Source organism: Pomacea canaliculata, linkage group LG1 (assembly GCF_003073045.1).
Source record: "Pomacea canaliculata isolate SZHN2017 linkage group LG1, ASM307304v1, whole genome shotgun sequence".
Lineage (NCBI taxonomy): Eukaryota > Metazoa > Mollusca > Gastropoda > Architaenioglossa > Ampullariidae > Pomacea > Pomacea canaliculata.
Window position 1 is genome coordinate 37,708,129 of NC_037590.1, and position 16,716 is coordinate 37,724,844.

General features: G+C 41.3%; 1 protein-coding gene across 2 annotated transcripts; it reads right to left on the reverse strand.

Annotated features, from left to right (window-relative positions):
- Positions 1-8,776: 8,776 nt before the first annotated feature.
- On the reverse strand, positions 8,777-15,849 carry LOC112577007 (tetraspanin-11-like). Of its 2 annotated transcripts, none has more exons than XM_025259929.1 (8): positions 15,613-15,849; positions 15,034-15,237; positions 14,519-14,721; positions 13,373-13,630; positions 12,915-13,049; positions 11,607-11,696; positions 10,165-10,355; positions 8,777-9,202 (listed from the first exon to the last, which is right to left on the reverse strand). In XM_025259929.1, the coding sequence occupies exons 3-8, from the start codon at positions 14,672-14,674 to the stop codon at positions 9,079-9,081; spliced, it is 954 nt and encodes a 317-aa protein (XP_025115714.1). In that variant the 5' UTR covers positions 14,675-14,721; positions 15,034-15,237; positions 15,613-15,849; the 3' UTR covers positions 8,777-9,078. The 2 variants fall into 2 exon arrangements, with proteins under 2 accessions (XP_025115714.1, XP_025115706.1); XM_025259921.1 differs by having other exon boundaries at positions 15,049-15,237; positions 15,613-15,845.
- Between the last annotated feature and the right edge of the window lie 867 nt (positions 15,850-16,716).

Below are 16,716 nucleotides of genomic sequence, written 5' to 3' on the forward strand. Positions count from 1 at the left end.
TGGCTTCTGAACGGTTGCAGTTTGCTTTGCTTGGAATTGTCCAGACTCACAGGAGTGGGGCATTGCTTTCTTTTCAGTGGAGGACAGCCGCGGTGCCAGAATTGGCCGCCTTACAGTCCTCGTCCTTCCACGCCTCTTGAGTCGGACAGAAGAAGTGCTCTCTTCAGTCGCTCTCCACTGGCACTCTGGCTCCAGTCCGCTTATCTTCCGGCCACACACAAGATGCTGCTTTCCCTCCTCAACACCCAGAGCTCTCCGTTCCAGAAGTTTGCCACGTCTAGAATATTCTAGAGCGCTGGGTGGTGTGCTGATCTTGACCTCTGACCCTAACACTCGGCTTGAGCGGACTTTGCCATTATAGTAACCTTGGTAACACTCGTTGTACAGGCAGCAACTACTTCGGAAGTATCTTTTGTCAAACATTTTAATAGCTTACTATGAATCATAGGTAGATTGCCGATTAAGTGGCATGCATCATCTAATGGATGAAAACCCCAATGATGATGATGATTGATGATTGATGATGATGATGATGATGATGATGATGATGATGATGATGATGATGATGATGATGATGATGATGATGATGATAACCTGTTGCGGTCCTCGTCATCAAAGAAAGAGCACTTTAAGAAATAAAACCTTCCATGCAAGTGCTCTAGTGCCCCATTACAGGGAAAGTGTCTGGGATTTGACACTGGATTCCATTAAGTGCAGTCGGTAGAACAGACAAGCGATCAATCATGTCTTAACCTTTGCTCCAGGAGCCAGGGTGCAGTTCAGATCCCTATCTGTGGCTGACAGTAGCCTCCCCTAGTCAGCTCCCTACAGTTTTGGCCCCAAAACAACAAGAACCTCCCTCTACGCTCTGTCGTGACTTTCTTATCTTATTTTCTTCAGCCGATCATATTCCTGCCCACGTGATCACAGACGGTACGAGAACAGTTCTTGTCTGTAATCGTTTCTCTTGACATGGAATGTCACTTTGCTGACAGTTAATGTAAGGTTAATGATACTTTAAAATGGATGTTGCACTGAGAAAATAGAGCTTTTATTACTGCCTTCATTCCTTCAGACAGACAGACAGACAGGCAGGCAGGCAGGCAGGCAGAGAGACAGAGAGACAGGCAGGCAGGCAGGCAGGCAGGCAGGCAGACAGACAGACAGACAGACAGACAAGCAGATAGACAGACAAACAAGCAAGCAAGCAGACAGACAGACAGACAGACAGACAGACAGACAGACAGACAGACAGACAGACAGGCAGGCAGAAATATCTGCAATTATAAATATTAGCATACATGATATATCTTTGCTAAGTTTAGGAGTATCACGATGTCTTCTTCCACTGTAACAACTTTAGTGTCACGTGCTCTGCAGCAGTTGCACAGCGAGACACAGCTTGATCACATTAGCAGACTGTGATGAGGTATAGAGGGACATTAACTCAATACAACATTTGGCCTACAGCAACAAAGGAACCCCGCTACACTCTATCATGACTTCTCGTTTTTCGATCAGATCCGCCGCCATGTCATAAAAGACAAAATCAGTTCCTGCCTGGATTCATTTCCAGTAATAGAGAATGACACGTTCTTCTGAGATTTAAAATTAACTTATCAAAAATATTTTCAAAATGGACTCTGCAAGTGACAAAAAAAGATTTAAAAGTCACATCAAAGAGTTCTTCGGTCACATGGAGTTTGTTATGCGATATGCTTGAACCGATGACATGTAATCATCGCAGTTTTTTAAGATATCATTGTTTTATTTTTTTTTTAAAATAAGGGTGTAATATAAGAAGAAACTTCTCCATTAGCTCTTTTGTTTAGAAATAGCAACTAAATAAATAGTAGTTGTACACAATGATAATAAATATTCCTGCGTCTCTAGAGATTTTAGGGTAAACCTGTGTGTTTACCAAAACCAACGCCATCTAAATAATATTTATTACAACTACCTAAACTGTATTCTAACAAGTTAATCTCATTGTTTTACAACCAGAATACACATCATTCAAACATCAATCTCATTATTACCATCTTTTGGAACGAAGTCTTTACTTTACTTTCCCCCAACCATCTACGAATTTTGGGCAAACAATCGAGAAGTGATTGCACTATACAAATAGACACGTGATTACATTGTACAAATAGACACGTGATTACTTTGTACAAATCAACACTTGATTACATGGTACAAATGGACACGTGATTACATTTTACAAATCAACCAAACGATTTGCTATTTATGTCATTTCTCGCGAAAATCCCGCTTTGGTTATGAAGTTACCCCGGGTGACCCACAGAACTGTTCCTCACATACTCGCAGCAGAAATTATTGAGAATCGGTAAAACTCGTGAGGTCCAAATGCTGTGTCCGCCACCAAGTTGAGAGCAAATATGCTTGAAACAAAGAGACAGCGCCGCCAGGGTGCGCCTGTGAGTAATGTCTTCCCCGAGGACAGGACCAGGTCCAGCTTTCGGAGAGCGTTTGCCAGCGTCGCTCCATATCTGAGTTTCTTTATTTTCACAGGCAATCTTCGTGAACAAGCTCACAAATCGATGGTAACACTCTGTGAACGCCCCGCAAATCGCACTCGTGATATAAAATTGGGCTGTTTAAATGCTCCAATTTTACACTTTTCAACTCTAGGGATGGCAGGTCATAACACGAACAGTTTCCCTGATCTCATTCGTTTTTTTCCTTCCTTTCTCTATTTTTCTATTTTTTCTTTCTCTCTCCCTTCTCTTTGTATTGCTTCCTCCCATTGATTACTATTGGTCTGCTAAGTCGAAGATGTAATTTTTAAAAAATCTTTATTCCAAAATACTATACCCGAACTAATAGTCATCCATACCTACATTCATACAGAGATGCAGACAGAGAGGACATGAATATCTGCAAGCATTCACGCTTACATATTACTGTAACGGTCAGTGAGGTCAGAAAAGGTTGTTCTTTAGTGTAACAATAACAACTGTAACGAAAGTCGATGGCGGTAAAACTTTTCCATATTCTCGTTTCCTGTTTTCAAACTGATTTCTGGTTGAATTCGCACGAAACGGCTTGACTTTTCCAATGGGAAATAAGGTGTCTCAACTGGTATCTCGCGGGAGTTTATCCCATCTGCTTGTTTTCCCCCTGAAGTAGCAGTCCAGACTGAAGCACTGCTGTCTAATATTTGCTGAAAATATTGTTAAAGTTTGCTGTCTGGATGCAAAATAGTCTTGAAATCATGATATAGGTCACAAACATTTATTGCAAGCTGTTGGACAGACAGTTATCATGCTGAAATGACCGATTCCTGGTTTTTATAAAATATTTCCTGACAGTACTCGTGCATACACGCTAGCAGACTGACCATCTTGTTGCTCACAAAATACAGATGGTCTCCCTCTTCTCCCTGAATAAATATTTTGAAGGATGACAAAGTAGACTCTGTAGACGACGTGCGTTTTTTATGAAGTCTCATGGCATTCAGTCTTCTTTTCAATCTCTCCCTCGCTCTCTCATTCTGAGCCCCATGGAAGGTGTATGTGTGTGTGAGAGAGAGAGAGAGAATATATTTGAGTGAGAGAAGAAGGATACTATAAGATATTATCACCATTAAACACGTGTTGCATTATGCCAACAGTCATGAGGTTTCTTTTCTCTATGTGCGTTCTTCGAGTTCTTTGATGAAAATGCTCACGTAAATATTTTCGTCTTTAATAAACATACCTTAACACTAGGAATAATATTTCGATATTCACAACATGTTTATTATTAAGAGGAACCTGCATCATCATCATCATCGTTTTTGACATTCATATTAAGAACAATATAAAACTCCTATGGTTGTAACATCTAATCCATATTTTCTTTATCCGCTTGAACCTAAACCCTTCTCTTCCTTACCTTCTATTTCTCTCATCTCCATCTCACACTTCTCCTCTTCACCCTGTTTCTATCTTTCTCTCCTGCTTTCTCCTACTACATCCGTCTCCCCCATTCTCTCTCTGTGATGTTTTCCCCCGTGAAGCGACTACCGAGCCCCGCACCCCAACCAGACAGCATCACAAGCAACGGTCTTGTTGTACTAACCCGGGGACATCAGCAAAGAGGACAAAGTGGAGTAACTCACCCAGCCAGCCGAGGCCTTCACCCTGTCTCCGGAGTCCCCGCACGCTTAAAAACACATCGCATCTGCAGGCATCCGACTGCTGCAGCTGTCGTGCGACACAGCGTTTGACCGCACGCGGCACAGTGGCCTTGTTGCCGTGACTTCCGCCGCAGTAGTTGCCCCTTGCCTCCCATGCTCCCTGCCGGCGTCAGAGGATGTTTTTCACTCCATCTGTCCTTTTCTCTCTCTCTCTCTGTCCGTCTGTGCAGTAACATCAGCGTATTGGCTTCTTCCCTGAAAGTTTACTTGGCGGTCAGACAATTTACATTCTTTCTCTCTCGCCCTCCTCTTCTTCTCTCTCTCATTTCCATCAGTCCATTCTGCGCAGGTGTCGGTCACAAGATAAAGTCTCTTTCAATGACGAAGGCTAAACTGATCATCTGCTGTGTTTAGAAGATTTCACTTTAATTTATTCTCTCCTGCAAACTACCCCTAGTTCTTCAGTAGAATCGTCCACTTGGTGTTCATCTTTCGCGTTTCATAATGCGATGTGCCGACATGAAGGGCGGGCAGGTTGTGACCATTTTTGTTGCCATCATTTCGCTATGACAACGGATCAGAATTTTTTGATAAAATAACACTGAAATAAGATTGCGGTGGGAATTATTTTTCTCCTCGTGTGGCCCTTTCTCTTCCATTTCATCGAACACCATTTTTTTCCCTTTTTTTGACACTTCTTCCTATTACTTGAGCATTACTGATTTGAGCTACTGCACCTGCCTCCATTATTCGGCGTCTTGGGGTCGACTGCTCAGCAATACTCAGAGCTGCTTGAGTGGATTATATTAAATACTCATTCCATTTCCAGCAGTACAAGGGCACTCGGCTCGAAATATTCAAACCAGTCCAGGATCTCCAGGCCCCTTTATTTTTATTTATTATTATTATTATGGGACAGATTTGAAGTTCTAGAGGGTGCACTGATTCTACAGCTATTGGATAGAACGTGCACTCATGCTGTAAAAAAAAAGTCGTGCTGTCGTCTTATTGACAAACACCGACATGTGCATTGATGTTTTTACGTTGTCAAGGCTACAACCAATAGGAGAGCTTAAATCATGTTATTAAGTTTATACATGTGTGAGGTCACATGGGCCCCTCACACTTTTATGTTTCAAGTTTTAAAAAAATATATATAAAACTTAAGAAATTTGAGAAACTGAAAAAAAAGTAATTTGCGTTTTATAGTACATTTCAAATAAAAGTCTGGATTTTTTACTCATTTTATTGAATATATAATTGTGTCTTATCAATAGATGAGAAGAAGTTAATAATCTCAAGTAACTTTTTAATCAGCTCATTGGAAATACTTCGGTATAGTGATAATACTTTTTTTCTTTGAAAAGAAATTACAATGTTTAGACTGATGTACATAAACTGTAAATGTTTGGTTAGTGAGTACATCTGATGCGAGCAAAATTTCCCTAGGGGAGAGTTCTGGCCCTAAAGTACGCAGCAGAAACTCAGACAAAACTGTTTGCAAGTCTCTTGGATCCTCCTATAAAAAGTTGCGCCTGCTGCCCATCAAAAGGTCATGAGACTGCAAATGCCCATGTACCCTGTGCTGGCCGTGTCGAAGAATTAAGTTGTCTGTAATGTGATTTTCATAAGCGGAAAAATTGTATTTCAATAGATTGGCGCGCTTGGTGTTATTTACACTGGGTATGCATAATTTGTTTTCCCCACATATTGCGCTCACCTTTGACCCCTCGACTCTTTGCTGCACCATTTCTGCAACATATAACACTAATTCAATTTTCATTTCAAAGGCATAAAGAGTGGTGAATCATTTCCTTTATTAGAGGCACACAATTATATTGCTATATTAATTTACAAAGAGTAATAATATTAATGGAAGTAGATGTGCCCTTCTTCTCGAGTTTGCGCGTGTCTGGTGATAGAGGCGATAGAATCTGCAGCCATAAACTTGTCTTCCCTGACTGAGTTATTTTTCGGGTTATTTTGGCCATTCTTTCCGTCTTTGTCCCTAGGGCCGTGTCCTAATGGTCCATTGCATGTAGTCCCCTCAACGGGTCAAGCATGAATAACACTGCAGTTCGCATGCGCCATGTTTAGTTATCGAGAATTTCTTCTTGGTTATTCTTCACTTCAGTTATTTTGTCCAAACTTGTGAAGAAAAGACTTGTTCGCTGGTTTGTAATTAAATTTTTGTTACTTATTTTGCTTTCTTTAAACATTTGCTTCACAGGCATATAGTGTCTTTTTCCAAGTCTTGAAGCAGCCGAACCTTCCAGTATTCGCAGCGGGAGACGAACATTTCTACAGGACATTCAGAGACTTTCAGACCCTCCCACTCCATTCCCCAATCTCCCCACCATCACCTCAGACGGAGGTCTGCACCTGTTTGCCGAGAGAGGTCACAAGATTGCTTTCAGTCCATGGCTGTTACCATTCAACTTAGTCTCCAGTCCATGGATGTGGGCCAAGAAGACAGAATTACAGCTTTCACGTATCAGTCTGCGACTGTTGAAGTCGTTAGAAAAGTAAATTGTAGTGGCTGTAGTAACTAGCGATTCTTCCGGGAGGGAGTGGCAAGGGAGATGTGGTATGATTCTACACACAAAAAAATTTAAGCAGCCACCGCCCTCTTTTGTTTTCAAATACTTTGCAGTTTCTTGATTTTACTGTATTTCTAATTTATTGTTTTGTTTTTTTTTGTCAGTTACACCCTCAAATACTTCTTTACTTGTCTTTGATTTGCTTGGTAAATGCTGGCAACATAATACCTTAATCTCTTTTTCTGTCATTAAATAATTCTCATCCTCTGAGTCCTTTAATTATGCATTGATGTCAGTTCTTATTAAAAGACTTTCCAGCCATCTTTCGAAGCGAACATCAAAAGCCTTCACTGATGGGATCTCTCCTGTCCGTCTAGACACTTGTCATCAACTAGGTACTGCAATATAAGTCTTAAAACGAGTTACCTCTTCCATCCTCAGCTAGCTTGGGCTCTCACCACAACACCAAAGTAGCTTTCTGAAGATGGCAAAGCCCTTCTGACCTCTTGTAATGAAAGACAAGCTTGTCACTTCGCCTTCTTCACATCCTTCGACACAGTAGATCACAGCATTCACCCTACGCATCTGAGCGACTAACATGTCTCCTTACTCGGTTTCAGGGTACTTCTGCAAAAATTGCCTTAGCCTGATCGTACATATGTCGGACACAAACTTAATCTTTCCTGTAAACAACCCCAAAAATCCAGTTCCTCTCCTGTCAAAGATGGCGTCCGATAGGTTTTAGTTCTTGTTTGTTATTTACATGCCCCCAATCTATATCACTGCAAAATACCACAGCATCCATCAGAGTACCCTTGTAGGTGACAACCAACTCTTAAAAACACCACTCTATCAGTCTGTATCCCTTTGCAGATGACAACAGACTCGTTGATACATTTAAATAAAATCAGGGAATAATAAATTAAAAGTCAAAGCAGACATAAAGGTTGTAGTTTGTAATCCAGGGGTGGGCAAGGAATCAGATGTGTACCATGCGATTGCCGCCTTAATTCTCTGTGAGATCTTGCTTAACATTTTTATAGGCGGGTACATGTATCTGCGACTGTGCGGTCCAGCAGCTCCTGGTGGAAATGAGGATCTGGCAAGACAGACGTGACACCAAGTGCTGTACCTTCTGTTTTACTTATCAGACCAATGTCAATCACTTTTCCCAGTTTTAGTAAAGCCACGCAGATTCCGAGCATTAAGAGATGCTGTCACCCATGGTTTCCAATATACACTCTCTCTGTTTCCTTCATTGCGATAATGACCTGTAGTTTTCTGGTGCTAAGATCCTGTCACAAAGTTGTTGTGAATTACCATCACATCTCGAAACTTTCTCCCCTCTTGTCAAGATAGCGTCACTTGGTTTTTCTTGTTTGTGCGATACTGTCATTCTAGTGTCTTGTGCTCTTCTCTCACTCATTCACCTCTTGCAAAGGATGGGAGGTCTCAGGAGCGAGGTTTCTCTTCTGGTAAACAACGTAGACAAAGAGAAACTCTTTACATTGGATTCGAACGTTAGACCGTCTGGAGAATAACACAGAGCAAGCAAGTCAGACAGTGAAAGCAAGGACTTCTGACAGTTGGCATACTAACAGAAAACAGATCCCTTTTTTTGTCAGTGTTAGTCTAGCTACCTGAAACCGGGGTGTCGGCTTTACCGGTCACAAAGAGATGATATTAGAGAGTCCAGACGTCGAAGCTGGTATTGAAAACACAATGTGATTGACTATTGACAGCCTGGGCAAGTTCATGTTCGTGACCACTTTATTTCATTTACCACCCATAAGATATATATAGAGAGATAGAGAGAGGGAGGGGAGAGAGAGAAAGGAAGATAATGACAAAGATTTCAAAGTTGATGAGACGCTCGAATGTCGAACTGAACGAAGTGTTCTCAAAGGCAAAACAACACAGTTAATTTACCCTTTATATATATTTTAGCTCAAAATTATACATTTCTGGTAGAGTTTTCGAATAATGCCATACTTTATCTTGAAAGAAGTTATTACGTCTTATCACCTTAAAAATCAGAAAAAAAACTGTACACGAAATACAAAGAGAAAAATATTTTAAAAAATTTAAATTGTTAAATAAAGTACTTCAGGAAATTAAAAAACAACTGAAATTTGTACATAAAAAGAAATACATGCCAAAATTCAAAATATACATTTTTCCTTAGTTCAAAACGTTTGAAGCCAGACACATTCCCATGTGACTGCAGACGTCATTACAGACCTGCCGAGATGTGTTGGTGTTTGACAACTAAAGCCTGGCACCCTAGACGTGTCATGTTTGACAACTAAATACACCCGAGACGTGTCCGTGTGTGACAATTAAAGAGACGGTCTTGTCACGCGGCATCCGACGCTTCCAGATGGAGCTGACCAGTCACCAGCCATCGAAGTCCTCAAAGGTTCGCTGCAGGAACCTGCAGAGACGATAAGCTGACGTGCCGCTTGCGATCTCCACGACAACGAGGAAAGTGCCGACGCCGGCGATAAGGTAACTCAACCTGTGGAACACATGGACCAGAGAAAACTGCAGTAGGACCAGATAAAACCCTGCCAGACATGCTGGAAGTGAGGCGACGAGGAAGCAGCGATAAACAGACGACGAAACAAGTTTCCGAGATGAACATGAAATGGAGCTCAAAGTCGACAGGAAACCGGTCTGTAGCTTAGCGCACTGTGCAATGCGTTGGGAGTTTTTCATTATTTTCTATTAGAAAATCACAAGAAATTCCCATTTCTTACATCAGTGAAGCTTTCAGCAAATGCGAGCTTAGAGTATTGCTCATAAGACTTTGCCCAGTCAGCGACAAGACTTGCAATGCCATGAGAAAAGAGGATTTGACGTCTTTCCAAAGCCGAGCGAATTATCTATGTTCAAAGTATTGTACACCTCGCAAAAAAATCTTGCTTAAATTTTTACAATGTCTTGTAATAAATAAAACCCATTATTTGGAAGAAAAAAAATGAAAACAACGGATTAGCCGTTAAGGGGCGTGGTTCAAGGACAGCCCAGCTTAAGAGGACAAGTGAAATCAGAAGAACCTAAGACACAATCAGCAGGAAAGAGCATGCCAATGGATTGTTCTTAATAATTGGCAGTATTTTACGTTGATTCAGCAACTGAGGTTGTGTCACCGCGGCTTAGTCCAGCCCCGTAGACAGGTGCCACACCCAAAAAGTAATTGTGTGTCGGAGGTGAAGTCGGAACCCACAACCCACGATCTTCACTGTTTTATTCACGTGATTTCTCTTGCACTACCGACCTGTAAGCAGATGTTGGCGCTGCTATGTGATATGTAGACATTATAGATGTCAGTCTGCTGTCTGCATAGGACAGACATAGAAAGCAGATGGTGAAGACGTCAACTCGCTCTGACCAAGATACAAATTTGTCAGTAACGCCGTCAGACAGTTACAAGAAAACTGAAATTCGCGGAATGATATGAGCAGTCACGTGTGCCACCTGGTATAGAGATCCAAGAGTTTTTCGTAGCATCCAGGGACAAAGTTCGAATTTCTGTCAACTGGCTTGAGAGGACAAGACTGGTCTTTGATGTAGGTGATCAGTTTGATCAAGCGCATGTTTGCAGCTTCATCGGGATCACCACCGTCCTTCACTTTACAACATGTGAATGGTACTTTTGCCATTGACAACTGCAGGAAAAAACAGAATAAAGCATTCTTATTAATAATATCATGAATAGTAGTAATAATGTTATTATTATATTTTCATTTCTAACGGTAAGCGCTTTGAGAAAATGTAAGAAGCAAGCCAGAATGGGAAGGGGAAATTTAAACAATTGAATGTACTTTGATATTATCGACATCTGTTATAGAACTAGGCGAGAATGAAAAGAAAAATAATGTTTAGGCACTTGGTATCTTTTTTAAACTATGTATGCACGATAGACATTAATCTGCAAATGATACACTCGTAACGATTAATAAGCAAGTAAAACACGTGAAAAAATACAAAATTTGACATCGTAGGTAAAAAAAAACAAAAAAAAAAAAACAAAGCAGACCACAAAAAAGACACACAAGATGCCGGTCACTGTGAGCAGCCAAAACAAGCCATTCATCACAGTATTTATGCACACGTCCTGGTCTAGACCAGGAACGGCAGAAGATGCACTAATCTCAACTCTAGAGCAAAGTAAGACAGCTTTGAGAATGTCTTGCACATATGTTGTCTAATATCCCGACTTCCTTCAAAATGAGGATTCTGAGCCTCAAGAGAACACATAATCTCTATTCATTTTCCCCCAAAAAGAAAAATAATAATGAGGCTCTAAAAACAAACACAAAAATAGCTTGTTGTAGTTAATGTGTGTGAGGCCCCTGGGCAATGGCAAATAATAGAGCTTTTAACAACAACAAAACCCCAACATTATATTCACAGATCATCATCTGAAATAGAAACATACGTACTTGACACTGTTTGTTTCATAGTAATATCGGCTGGATCCACTCGGGAGGGAAGAGAGTGGAGGAACAACTACAAGTTCCTACTGGATGGAAACATAGTTTCATTAAGGTTTAGAGTTCGTGTTAGGTCGCATCTATGTACCTTACTCCTGATGACTCTCAACTTACCTTTTGATAAAATAAATAACACTTTCAGATGTACTTTTGTGTTTGTCTCCCTCTCCCTCGCTCAATTACTGCGTATTCATTTGTAGGTACAGGATACTCGGACACACAAGTAAATCATGCGCAAGTACTCAAATACAAGCGCCTACCATGTGTGACTGTACATCACAAATATGTAAGCAGACATATAGAGCAATGGGAATGAAAAAGGCGATGATATAGTGAGCAAAAGGATACTAGACAAACGATAGATCACTGGCTTACTACACCGTTAGAACCCACAAAGGTAAAGTCCATCGGAAAACAACTCACGGATCCCGAAGAGTCGTACCAAGTGCGATTCCACTCTGTGAAGACGGCATAGTCGCTGCCGTTGTTTGCGCCACAACACTGGAGTGACACCTCTCACAAAGAGACATGAGAAATACTTCAAACATGTATGACTGAGTTTCTATGCACACCAGCAGCCCATAATAAATACGTAAAGCATGTATAGTTAACAGCCTCTTTAACAACCCATAATAAATACTTAGCCCAAATAAACTAGATTTATCAGTAAACTGACTTCTAAATAACGGAATTATATTTGGATGGATCAATGTGGATCTAGATTAATTCAAACTCGCGTTTGGTCCACGCTAGCTCTTCACGAAGTGGGGGGTGGAAGCAGTTTTAGTCAATGGTAAATTTTGAGCTGTAAATGTGTCTGGAAAGGTACACGGACTTTTCGCCTACGGACGTTTCGCCGCCGGACGTTTCGGAGTCGGACGTTTTGCCGACCGGCGTTTCACCGCCGGACGTTTCGGCGCGGGACACTTCATTTCGGCATTTCACGCGGGACCTTTAGCCGAAGTCAAGTGTGTGACGCCCCTTAGCTCACACATTTCTCTCGCCATTGTATCAATGTATCAGTGAACTCTCTCTCACTATCCCTCCTCATGTGAACCGTTAGCTCACACATTTCTCTCGCCATTGTATCAATGTTTTTTCTCAAAGCTGTTGCGCATAATCTATGACAATCAAAGTGAACTGTCTGTGAAGTCTGTGTGTAAAATTTGTTTGAAATAAAGAATTATTGTGTAATCTAGTAGTTACTTTCATTCTTTGAGAAGTAAGTAAGTTCTCTCTCTCTCTGACATAATGCGGCAAAACGTCCGGCGGCGAAACGTCGGTCGGCAAAACGTCCGACTCCGAAACGTCCAGCGGCGAAACGTCCAGTCGACAAAACGTCCGGCTCCGAAACGTCCGGCGGTGAAACGTCAGTCGGCAAAACGTCCGCACACGGTCTGGAAACACCTCCTTTTGGTTGCAGGGTGGAGTGGGAAGACGCCCCAAAGTTGAGTAGGATGCATAAAGTCAATATTTTATAATACATTGTTCGGTGACCAATCACATTGAAAAGTTGAAAATCTCTCTCTAGATAAGCTTACAAGCGGTCTTTTTTCTATTATTAGCAGTAGCAGTAGTCGTAGCATACACATATACGCGCACACACTGACACACTCTCTCTCTCACCCACACACACTTGCTCCTCCTAGTCACAGGTTCACTGGTGTAATGTATGCGACTTCTTCAGTGTGTTAAACGACACAGCGTGAAGACATTTATAATTGATCTTACCTGAGCATAATCAAAAGAATGAGAAAATTCCACATCTGATGGGAACAAGCCAGTGTCGTTTAGAATGGGACCCTGATAACGCACTTGCAAGGAAGTAAACATCTGCTTCTGAACCTCATCCATTCTAAGTGAGTCCTGTATGGAAGAAAAACCTCTCAATGGGTCTACTTCTCTTTTCTTGTCGGCAAAATCATAAAATTAAGAGTACTCCAATGATCTTTAGACATATAGATGGCATCAATGACAAGAAAAAAAAAGACGAAAATAATTATGTAAGCTTTAAATATCATGAACAAGCTAAGCACAAAAATAATTCCTTCCACCAGCTAAACAAGGGCTGCATAATGACGAGCTATCCAGCCATGATGTTAATTGTATTGTTGCATTATCTGATTCAGGATGTATGTGAAAGATGGACTGCAGTGATTATTTCAAAGGGCTTGCAGCCAGACACTCACCAAGTACAGGGCTCCAAGAACACCTGCTGCCAGCTGTAGCACTACCATCAGGCAGATGCAGATGGTGTAAATTCCAAGAATGCTGCGGTTCAGCATACAAACACCCAGGAATCCAAGAACTGAGAGACAGATCAACAGCAAGCCTGTCGCCAGGAGCATATAACCACAGACCTCTAGCAGCGAGTAGTTCTTCATTGGATCTTCGCTGAAGTTCTGGTTGGCCATTCGACTGAGGAAAAGAAAGCGATCGTCCAATATCTGCACAAACAAGGGATTCCACAGTTTCTGATCATCCAGTTTAGTTTTATTCTCAAAAGCAAGCGTTTTCACAAAAAGAATCGATGCACCTTTCTAAGGATGGGTTGGTTTGGATTGTTATCTCCCTTTCAAGACAACGTCATTGTGTCCCTTGGTATGCAACATCCGGGTCGATCGAATGTTTATAAGATGGAGATTAAGGAAACTATTTCTGAGTGGAAAGTAGCCCGATGAAGAAATATTTGAAAGTTCGTGCATTAGATGTTGGTGAATTGTAGCAGTTTACATTACATTTAACCTATCCCGCATTCTAAGGAAAAATAATGCTTTGGTGTCATGTTCTTCAAGTTCGTGCTGAAAGGCTTGTAATAAATACAGCAATACAATTTTCTCGAACGGTGTACTTTTTGGTCTATCTACCAAGGATAACCGGAAGGCAAAACTACTTTCAAATGAGTGGGTTCAGTTTATTACAACAATGTAATAAGAGAGTCCTTAATATGACTCCTTAATAAGAGAGACAAGCTTGTGAACATCACGATGGTTTCTGACAGGGGTCAAGACCTAGGTTGTCACAACATTAAAAAAATAATATAGTAGCTGATTGGACAACGATACACAAAGAGACTGGCCGGTTAAACACTGTTTTATTAGCATATTCTAACCCATTGGATGCAACATCGGATGTGGCGCCATAATTTAGGTCATCGGTGTGTGCCCTTCTTGAAAAAGTAGTTTTTTAACTAAGTACTGACATAATTATGCTGAATTTGACCCCAAATCGGATAATTTTCATTCGGGTAAGCCCTCTGCTCAGTCCATGATGACTAAAACTGAACATTAAAACAACCCTCTTAAAAGAGAAGGTTTGGTAGGATTGTAAATTACCAGAATCCACCCGGCACATAGGACAGCGCCCACTCCAGCCACCAGAAGGATGCTGTTCAAAACCTTTATGACGATGACCCAGCACTTGGCTTTACTGACCATGACCTTAAGGAGCCTCTTCCTCCTGTCACTGCTCTTGAAGGATGTGGCCCCCATGGCCCATGGTTGTCAGCAGCGTCGGAGGAACCCTGCGTCTCAGACTCCTGTACGCATGAGGTGAATGGAAACAGGAAATTACGTTGCTGTAATGGATCCGATCATACAGAGCCATGTGGGTTATAAGATAACACTTTATTTACCCCATAGATATGGCTAATGTCTAAATAAAAGAAAAAATGTTTTCCTTTATTGCATTTTTTACGCATCGCTGAGCTTCGTCTCATGAAAATAATGTTTTAGTCTGTGGCTGAGTGGTACTGCTAGGAGAGTGGAGCGGTGGTGTCGTATCGGTGTCTGTTAATTAATTACTGCTCACTGACCGTTTGTTGAAATATTCCCGATGTAAATTATTTTACCGTTTTGTGACTCACTTCGTCGCTTGCATTCCGCTGGTTGCTGTTACAAACAGCGCGACATCTTGGTATTTTACACCACGTCAGCAGCAGGTTAAATCACAGTGAGCTTGTCCACCCCTGTAAGCAGGTGCCGCATCAAGGGAAGAATAATGATCCTTCCTCCCGTACTACAAGCTGGTATTACTTTTGCGCCACCGACCTGCCCTGTGGTGATATAGGGACCAGACGAAGAAGCATTTACACCGGTCTTTGTATTAATGAGTTCTCTAACTTGGCAGTTATAAAAGTCCAGGATGCCTGAAGGTTAATCCTTTTAAGCTCTCAAACTGTAAGAAGCCTATTACAATGGCTAAAAATTATATGCTGGACATGTCGAACATTTACCACACGAGCAGTCAGACGTCCTCTGGCATGGGGAATATGGAGAGGGAAATTCAAGGTATTGCTGGAGATCATGAACAATACATACAGCCAGGGCTACAAGACACCATGGCACGCACAGGATTACAAGACAGCAACTTAGCAAACACCACTGTACAGTAATCTCACGTTCGGCGCCTGATTTCGAACAATGTTTACCTCAGAAGAATGATTCCCACACAAGTCTAAGACTTTGCGTCACGATGAAATGTTTTTCAGACTTGACTACTTGACTTCTATTTGCAGTAATGTTGTTAGGCTGTCTTTCCTGGCACTAGAGGTGTCTCTGGCAAACAGTCATACAAGTTCTTCTTTGCTCCGATTGTTTTCAGGTTTTCAGGCACTTCACAGGAGCCAAGCTGACGGAAGTGACGAAAAAGCTTCGTGACGTAACGAATTATTTCGCGCACGAAGTTTTGACGTCATGACAACTGTAAGCCATACCACAGATTAAAACATAACCTGGGACCCGAATTATGGAAGTCATTTCTTACAGCAACATTCCCAAGTTATAAAGCGGCGTCCAGACCCCGCAGACACTACGTTTCTTTACCTTAAGACACCTTTACCGTTGCTTTATAACTATGACTCCAAGATAAAACATCTGCTGGGTCTGGACACCGCGTCATAACTTTGGAAACAAGACGATTGTCCTTGAGATCCTCACATGGCCTCAGAGCAAAGACTTACCCTCGCTTCATGACTACTGTCCCAAATATAAAGTGAACGAAAATGATTCAGTCTGTACTTATCTCAAAGATAGCATCCTTAAATAAATGCTCTGATAGCCAGAAACGAGTTGTTGAATGGTAAATCGAAATTCATTAAAAATATGAATGTTTTAAGTTTTCTTAAGATGCACTATCCGCACAAACTGGGTTTGTATTTGAAACAAAAGAAAAAGAATTGTCAGCAGCTATAACTTTCGGCGCGCAAGTATCTCAAGGGGAGGATACAACAATTTTACTTTGAAAAAACACGATATTCCGAGTTATCCTCCCTGAAATTTTAAACTGACCGATTTCACATCTTATTTGAGTAAAAACAAAGCAGGCCTTTTCGTAACCAGTTAGTTGAACAAGGCGTGGGTCCGAACCTTGACAATGATCGATGATCTGTATTTTTGTTCTTAAATGCTAATTTAAGCGCACACTCTTTTGCATTTATTGTTATTATTCTAGGCAAGAGAATACAGTGTACTTCCTGGTTTGTTATTAATTTACTAATAGCTTTTCTCATTACAGACTTAATCTTGGCTGCTTG